We start from the raw sequence: 9,026 nt of genomic DNA, 5'->3' as shown, positions 1-9,026 counted from the left end.
CTGGGTTATTCTGGTTTGGGGGATTTCATGTTAACTTGGACTTTTTTAATGATTGACTGGTAGCGACTGCGACCAAGGCCATGATGTATCACATAGGTTGAAGCAGGGGGGTCCAACATGTGGCACGGGGGCCATCTGTGGCACATGGTTGTGTTTTTATTGTCTCGTGACGCATTCAAAATATATAATTGTAAGAAACTAGGAAAGAAAACAGCAAAAATGGTAAAGTCTGCCATAGTTTTACAAGAATAAAGTGAAAATATTAAGAGAAAAAAGTCCTTTGTTGTACGAAAATAATCTCATTTTATGAGGAAAAATAATAACATTTTAGTAGCTTAAACTTGAACTATTGGACTTTTTTGCAAAAATAATTGCAATGTTGTAAGAATGAATTCAAAATAATATGGGAATAAAGTCATCATTATGAGAACATTGAGAGTTGGGGAAAAAAATTGAAAAAAAATCAATTTTTTTTTAGAAAAAATCAAAATATATACATGGGAAAAAGTTGCATTCTAACAAGAAAAAAGTAGTCATAATAGTAAGAAATAAAACAAAATAAGGTTGTAGTTTTTGGCAAAGTAGGGTGAGGAAAAAGTTATAATATTATAGGAATAAAGTCAAAATTACAAGGTGAATTGGTTGGAAATAAAAATCACTTTAAATGGAAAAAACAACTAATTTTTTTTAATAAAGTCCAAATATTAAGAGAAAGAATAATCTAAATTTTACAAGAATAAAAAAGTATTGTGGGGAAAATAATGCTGTTTTATTAGGTGAAATATTACAGAAAAATATGCAGTTTTTTTAAGTCATAAGAAAATTGATGAAGATTGTTTAAGGGGAAAGTTGAACTATTTGGCAAATAAAAAAAACAGTCAAAGACCTAATTTGATACTTGTACTTGACCGTATTAGTGCAGCAGGTTCCAACATTGCCTTTGTGATTATTTCAATCGTTTCTTTGGCTCGGCTCCCTCAAACGCTTTCCAAAGCAAACCAACCGATTCCTCGAAATCTCTCATTCAGCCGATTCCAGGCATCGCAAAGCTCCCGTCTGGCCTCATGGAAGGGCAGGAATCCCTCGCGCTGCGCGAAGGTTAGCATCCGCGGGGATGTCTCCCAGGCACCCGGCTCACACGTGTTCCGACGCTGATGAATAAAACATTTCTTGTTTGTTTGTTTGATCGTCTGCAGACGTCAAGGCCGACTTTTCAGGCTGACCCAGACGCATACCTGGCGATCCCGAACGGGAGGTAACATCTGCAAAAACATTCAGTCATTTATGACCTTGCACAGCTGATGCGGCTTGAAAAAAATCACAGATTCTCAGATTTTCTTATCATTGTCTCCTTTTTTGTCTCCCCCCCCCTGCCGCCCCCCACCGCTAACACTTTGATTTAGTTTGTGTGCCTGGAGTTGACACACATTCTCACTCGTCTCAGCTTCTGGCATTCCTTTCTGCTCCCCGCCTCCTCCTGCTTTGAGGTCAATGCTTTCACTGGACACGCTCAGACAAGAGGCTCCCTCTTTGCCTCTTTGCTCTTTCTCACCCTCCTCTTCGTACGCTTAAAACTCCGAGGTTGAACACCCTTCCTTTCCCGATTCCGTCCCTCGTCGTTTTGTTCACTTGACTTCCAAGTGAAACCTTAGCTGTCAAACGGATAACAAACATACGTAAGCTAAAGTCAACCCACTCGCCTTGAGTACATCTAATAGCTTCTCATGGAAGGCCTTCTCACATAGCACAATCAGTCGCACAACACTTAAATAGGACTTGCATATGAAAGATACTGGGAGAAAAAGCAGACGCACACAAGCTTAACTTTCACCTTCACCTTCATCAGGCCTCCTCATTGGTGCTGGAGGATGGAACCAAATGTATCGCTCTTTTAAAAATAAAATATGCTTTAAAATGCTTTTAACAATTAAAATGAAATAACAATACAAATAAAAACCAATGTTGACATTACTTTTAAAAAATGGCAGCTGTAAAATAAAACCAAACTTAAAGTAAAACTACTCACCCTTTTTAAGTTAGTTAACTCTTGGATCCTACTGAAGAAAATATGAGCTAAATACTTTTTCAAATGTCAAAATATTGTATTAAAAATAAAAACTGTATAAAAATGCAGTTGTAAAATAAAACTAAACTACTCACCCTTTCTAAAATTCTTAACTCTTGGATCGTATTCAAGGAAAATTAAGATAAAAAGGATTAAAAACAGCTTAAAATAGTGTATTAAATGTGCAAATAGTGTATTAAATTAGTGTAAAAAATCAGTAAATCCATTTACTGTGTGTTTGCACAGAAAGGCAGCCATGTCTTAAAACTAAACTAAAGCAAAACTACTCACCCTTTTTAGGTTCCTTAACTCTTGGGTCCTACTGAAGAAGCTGTACACTTTCTCAAATGTCAAAATATTGTACATAAAAATCAGAAAATTGTGTATTTCCAAAAGTCCACACATCTCAACAACTTCCTCTTCTTCTATGGCCATCATCACACTTTCAGAGCCATTTTGACATCACTTTATTAAACATTCCAACAGCAAGAGAGCACTTCATTGCATAAAAGTCTTGTTGATTTCAATACAGTCAGTGCGGAACTTTTCCTGTTTTTTTTTTTTTTATATATATATTTTAAATTTTTTTAGCAGCAATGCCCACTTCAATCAGTTCATAACGCTGCTGCAAAGATGTTGGATTTGCCAGGCTAGTTTGCTAGTGCTTTGTTGCCCAAATGCTAATAATTGTTTCGCTATTGTTGAACAAAACAATACAAAAATATAATATATCATGTATATAAAAAAATGAATAACTTATACAATAATTGTAGTAGAAAGGCTAGTCCGAGTATGATGATTATGTACATGTATACAAAAGGATTTTTCTGCAATTTTGGACTTTTACAACAATTAAGGTGCACTTGAATGTCTCGCTCCAGAATTGCATGACAAAAAAATATCACTTTTCCGATATATCAATACAGTATAACACATATGATTATCAAATACAAAAAGGGCTCACGTCTGTTGTGCTTTAGACAAATCATTTGCGGTGTTAAAGCCAAATAAGTGCAGATTTAAACTGCGTTTAAGAAGAAATTAAAAAAAAAAAAAAAAAAAACAGAAGTAGTCAGGTCATGTTTACATTTCAAATTTCACAGTCAAGTGCACTTTTGTCCGAGCGATTCCTCACGGGACAAAAATAGACGGCCGAGGGTGAAGCGTGTAGCGTGGCTACGTTGGCGTCCGTTTGAAGGTTGGATTCCAGCATTCCTAAAAGGCAGAGCACACAACATGGAGGTGTGATGCCCGTATAGCACCGTAGTGAGCACGCATGAGCAGCTGTCGTCACGTTCGGACCGCCGCCATCGCCATCGGCGTCGCCGTAAACTCTACGTAGCACCCTGCTGGCGTGGATGTTTGGGAAGGATTCTACGCATAAATTAGAAAATCTGGTGAGAATTAATTTACAGTTTATGTACACGTGGTCAAAAATGGTCTGCTGCCTTCAAACGTGGCTTTGTGTCTTTAAATAAGCCCAAATATACAAAAATAGACTGGTCCATGTCTCTTGTGCAAATCCGGACGCTACTCCATGAGAATAGTGTCTCTGTGGTACTGTGGCTTGGGAGGGGTGTGGGCGGTGGTGGTGGTGGTGGGGGGGCATCTTGTGTTTATTTGAACCAGTGCAGGTAGTTTGTCTTCAGGGTGGGGAAGCACATGTTGTTGCTGCACGAGCCCCCGTAGCTGGGGGGGCAGGCGGAACAGGGCACCCCGACTTTGTAGGGAGCCTCTCCGATCCAGTTGCCCCTAAAAGACACAAAAGGAGACGTGTGAACAGACCCGCAATCTCTCTTTGAATGTTCTGAACTCCTGTTTCAAGTGATTGCATTGACCAGATGATTTGTATCATTATTAGAGCCCTCTAGACATGAAATAACACCCCTATGGTCCCCTTCACAATCATATTACACAATATAGTAGCTATAATAAAACATGATACAAGGTAGTTTGTTCTTTTTAACTCTATTAGAGCCCTCTAAAGATGAAATAACACCCCTATGGTCCCCTCCACACTCATATTACACAATATAGTACATTTAATAAAACATAATGCAGGGTAGTTTATTTTTTTTAACATTAGAGCCCTCTATACATGAAATAGCACCCCTATAGTCCCCTTCACACTCATATTACACAATATAGTAGATATAATAAAACATAATACGAGGTAGTTTGTTCTTTTTAACATTATTAGAGCCCTCTATACACGAAATAGCACCCCTATAGTCCCCTTCACACTCATATTACACAATATAGTAGCTATAATAAAACACAATACAAGGTAGTTTGTTCTTTTTAACATTATTAGAGCCCTCTAGAAATGAAATAACACCCCTATGGTCCCCTTTACACTCATACTACACAATATAGTGAATATAATAGCACATAATACAGGGTTGTTTGTTCTTTTTAACATTAGAGCCCTCTACACATGAAATAGCACCCCTATGGTCCCCTTTACACTCATACTACACAATATAGTAAATACAACAACACATAATACAAGGTAGTTTGTTCTTTTTAACATTATTAGAGCCCTCTGTACATGAAATAGCACCCCTATAGTCCCTTTCACACTCATATTACACAATATAGTAGCTATAATAAAACACAATACAAGGTAGTTTGTTCTTTTTAACTCTATTAGAGCCCTCTAAAGATGAAATAACACCCCTATGGTCCCCTCCACACTCATACTACACAATATAGTGAATATAATAGCACATAATATTGGGTTGTTTGTTCTTTTTAACATTATTAGAGCCCTCTACACATGAAATAGCACCCCTATGGTCCCCTTTACACTCATACTACACATTATAGTAAATATAACAACACATAATACAGGGTAGTTTGTTCTTTTTAACATTATTAGAGCCCTCTATACATGAAATAGCACCCCTATAGTCCCTTTCACACTCATATTACACAATATAGTAGCTATAATAAAACACAATACAAGGTAGTTTGTTCTTTTTAACTCTATTAGAGCCCTCTAAAGATGAAATAACACCCCTATGGTCCCCTTTACACTCATATTACACAATATAGTGAATATAATAGCACATAATATTGGGTTGTTTGTTCTTTTTAACATTATTAGAGCCCTCTACACATGAAATAGCACCCCTATGGTCCCCTTCACACTCATATTACACAATATAGTAAATATAACAACACATAATACAGGGTTGTTTGTTCTTTTTAACATTATTAGAGCCCTCTACACATGAAATAACACCCCTATGGTCCCCTTTACACTCATACTACACATTATAGTAAATATAACAACACATAATACAGGGTAGTTTGTTCTTTTTAACATTATTAGAACCCTCTATACATGAAATAACACCCCTATAGTCCCTTTCACACTCATATTACACAATATAGTAGCTACAATAAAACACAATACAAGGTAGTTTGTTCTTCTTAACTCTATTAGAGCCCTCTAAAGATGAAATAACACCCCTATGGTCCCCTCCACACTCATATTACACAATATAGTAGATATAATAAAACATAATACAAGGTAGTTTGTTCTTTTTAACATTATTAGAGCCCTCTAGAAATGAAATAGCACCCCTATTCTCATCTTTACACTCCTGTTAGCCAATATTGTAGACATAATACAGGCTCACATGCTAGCATTGGGATAGTTATTGTTCTTGTAACATTATTAGAGCCCTCCGGACATGAAATAACACCCCTACAGTCACCTTTACTCTATTTCCCAATATAGTCGACATAATAAGACATACGACTCACGGTGGGATTAGGTTAAGGGGTTGATTCGCACGTGACGGCGACTTACTTTGGCGAGTAGTTGCAGACCAAATACGTCGCCCGCTTCCACACGGAACCCCAAACGTTCATGTTGTGGCACGTGTGAACGGCACAGCCCACTTTGTTGGTGGTGGCCCACACCATCTGTAAAACAGACCAAGGAGGAGCGTGGAAATGCGGCGTTCTGCTTCGGCGCGGTCAGGGGCAGTAACACAGTAACAGTAATCCTTACCTGTGTATAATGGGTGCACATGGGGCCGTAGCATCTGAGGGGGCATCGGGGGTTGCAGTCGCGGGGGTAAGGAAAAGAATAATCCCTGACCTCGTCGTACCACGGCTTCACCAGCTGGAGGATGGATCGATAACTGTGAAAAGACGCATGTTAGCTAATCTTCACGTACCGTGCAACACCTCAAACAATTCGGAATTGGACCCGAGTTCAAATGTCACCTACCGTCCTGTCCTGACGGAGAGATTCTGACCCAGAAACCTGAGGAGGTGAGACGGGCCGTGCTCCCACAGGCAGGCGTGGGCCCAGTTCTCAGCTGACTTGGCCAGATTGTCATCCCACACCTACACACACACAACACACACACACACAACACAACACACACACACACACACACGCATGGCAAGCGTTACATAACTGACGTAAAATATAGACACCACATCCCCTCCATCTTCGTCCCATTCAGCGGTAAGATGTGAGATAAGGCGCTGTTGTCATGACGACCGGCATCCATCACAACGGTTACATAAGAGAGGAAAGCCGCCGACCTATCGGCCGACTCTTTGATCCCAAAAGTTTTCCATCATGGTGATGGAAAATTGGATCCTTTCCCAACATGGAGGCTTGCTAGACACCCAAACATAAGTGGTGTGTGGGGGGTGTGGGGGGGGGTCGTCATCATCCTATGATTTAGCTTCATAACTAACAAACTTCATAACTTTCTAACAGAGCAAGGCACCATATTTGGTAGTTCCAGTCTACATGAACACCACATGCATCACTGGAAGGCTGAACAACCATGTGACTTCTGCCGGCCAATCAGTGACGAGTATCAGTGAAAGTCAGGGAAGAGTTGCATTTGAATACATCGTACTCATTTTAAAATATGTTTAAAAAATAAATCATGATAAATAAATAATGATAATAAAAAATATTTTAAAGCTTTAAAATTTGACATTTTTTTTATGATCAAATTAAGTAAATATAATGTAAAATGTATCATTTAAAATTTGATAAATTCCAAAAATCACATATTTTTAATATAAAAATAAAATGACAAAAATAAAAAATTCTCATTGAAAATTTGGGAAACTTCAAAAATAATCTTTTAAAATGTATAAATAAATTTAAAAAATTATGTGTGGAAAAACACAATATACAGTATAACAATATAATTAGACTATCTTTAGCTATCAATAATATATTTATAATTAAAATAAATAAATTCCAAAAATCACATATATTTTTAATATAAAAATATAATTACAAAAATAATAAATTCTCATTGAAAATTTGGGAAACTTCAAAAATAATCTTTTAAAATGTATAAATAAATTTAAAAAATTATGTGTGGAAAAACACAATATACAGTATAACAATATAATTAGACTATCTTTAGCTATCAATAATATATTTATAATTAAAATAAATAAATAAAATAAATTCCAAAAATCACATATATTTTTAATATAAAAATATAATTACAAAAATAATAAATTCTCATTGAAAATTTGGGAAACTTCAAAAATAATCTTTTAAAATGTATAAATAAATTTAAAAAATTATGTGTGGGAAAAACACAATATACAGTATAACAATATAATTTGACTATCTTTAACTATCAATAATATATTTATAATTAAAATAAATAAATAAAATAAATTCAAAAAATCACATATATTTTTAATATAAAAATATAATTACAAAAATAATAAATTCTCATTGAAAATTTGGGAAACTTCAAAAATAATCTTTTAAAATGTATAAATACATAACAAATTATGTGTGGAAAAACACAATATACAGTATAACAATATAATTTCACATGTTGCAAAAACTATCAATAATATATTTATAATTAAATCGAATAAATAATAAATAAATAATAATAAACGTTAGGATGAGTACCCAGTATGGGATTAATATGATATATCAACATGAGTTCCTATGATAATGGCGGTGGTGTATTTCCTGCCAAATAACTGCAGGCACCCACAGGCGTCCACATTGCTGTTGCCAGTGGGGCTCCTCTAGGACACATGACCCCTGCTTCCTTTTGGAAGTGACTACTTAGGTGGTCCGACAGCTGAAGATGCCAATTCCCTTCTAGAAAGTGTGACTTTAGTCCTGACGCATGGTTGTCCAACATGCAGGGCCACTCACCATGTACTCCATGTTGGACGCCGGAGGGAACACCTTGCCTCGCACTTTGTTGTGGTAATCAAGAATGGCCACCATGTCGTTCTGGCTAATGTACCGCTTCCTCCTGCTTTTAGAAGTGTCGGTTCCGGCTCCGGTGCCGGTGAAATTGGTCATTTGTGACGCCGGGGATGGCGCGTCGGTTGCGGCGTCCGCGTCCACAGCCAGCGCACTTGTTCCGCATTGTGTGCACAGAAATACGAAGGCAAGGAAGTGAGGCTGCATGCTTGCAAATCCTTGGCGCCTCGGATTGGGAGCTGCAATGGAAGTAAATTTGTTGAGTCTACTTGACTTCTAAGGAGGATGAGAGATAAAACTTCTTCTACCTTTTTCTTCTGCAAGAGATCCCCTGGAGTTGTCCTTTGCACCTCAGTTTTGGGAGCTTTGCAAACTATAAGAGGTCTTCAGGAGAAGGTGGTCTCTGCGGGTTTATATAGTCTATCCAGTGGACGACGCAGGAAGTGCATGTGGAGGTAGAGGACCACCCTCACCCTCCTCCCTCCCTGTCACCTGAAACAGCGTCATTTGGACACCATTTTATTCCATTTTTTGCAACTTTGGACTTGAATGGCTATTATTTCATAAGAAAATATAATTTTTATAAAGATAACGGTGAAGTATTAATATAACATAATATATATATGTAATATATATACAGTATATAGCTTATTTTCTATGAGAATTATTTTTTCAAGAAAAACTTTTCATTAAATAATTAATTTAAAAATACAAAAAAATGTC

At 36.9% G+C, this 9,026-nt stretch overlaps 1 protein-coding gene across 1 annotated transcript; it reads right to left on the bottom strand.

The window, feature by feature from the left end:
- Positions 1 to 2,515: 2,515 nt before the first annotated feature.
- On the bottom strand, positions 2,516 to 8,677 carry LOC131108462 (peptidase inhibitor 15-A). Its single transcript, XM_058059415.2, has 6 exons — positions 8,612 to 8,677; positions 8,250 to 8,542; positions 6,312 to 6,430; positions 6,090 to 6,222; positions 5,886 to 6,001; positions 2,516 to 3,817 (listed from the first exon to the last, which is right to left on the bottom strand). The coding sequence occupies exons 2-6, from the start codon at positions 8,508 to 8,510 to the stop codon at positions 3,682 to 3,684; spliced, it is 765 nt and encodes a 254-aa protein (XP_057915398.2). The 5' UTR covers positions 8,511 to 8,542; positions 8,612 to 8,677; the 3' UTR covers positions 2,516 to 3,681.
- Between the last annotated feature and the right edge of the window lie 349 nt (positions 8,678 to 9,026).

The sequence above is a fragment of the Doryrhamphus excisus genome, linkage group LG5 (assembly GCF_037039965.1).
Source record: "Doryrhamphus excisus strain RoL-2023G ecotype Guam linkage group LG5, RoL_Dexc_Guam_v1.1, whole genome shotgun sequence".
NCBI lineage: Eukaryota > Metazoa > Chordata > Actinopteri > Syngnathiformes > Syngnathidae > Doryrhamphus > Doryrhamphus excisus.
This window is presented reverse-complemented; position numbering and strand designations above follow the sequence as displayed.

Excerpts from the sequence above, each read along its gene's own strand:
- LOC131108462 (XM_058059415.2), bottom strand. The coding sequence starts at position 8,510 with ATGCAGCCTCACTTCCTTGCCTTCGTATTTCTGTGCACACAATGCGGA. Across the intron at positions 6,223-6,311 it reads CTCTCCGTCAGGACAGGACG|TTATCGATCCATCCTCCAGC; the intron begins GTAGGTGACATT and ends GTCTTTTCACAG. Across the intron at positions 3,818-5,885 it reads GTCTGCAACTACTCGCCAAA|GGGCAACTGGATCGGAGAGG; the intron begins GTAAGTCGCCGT and ends TGTGTCTTTTAG.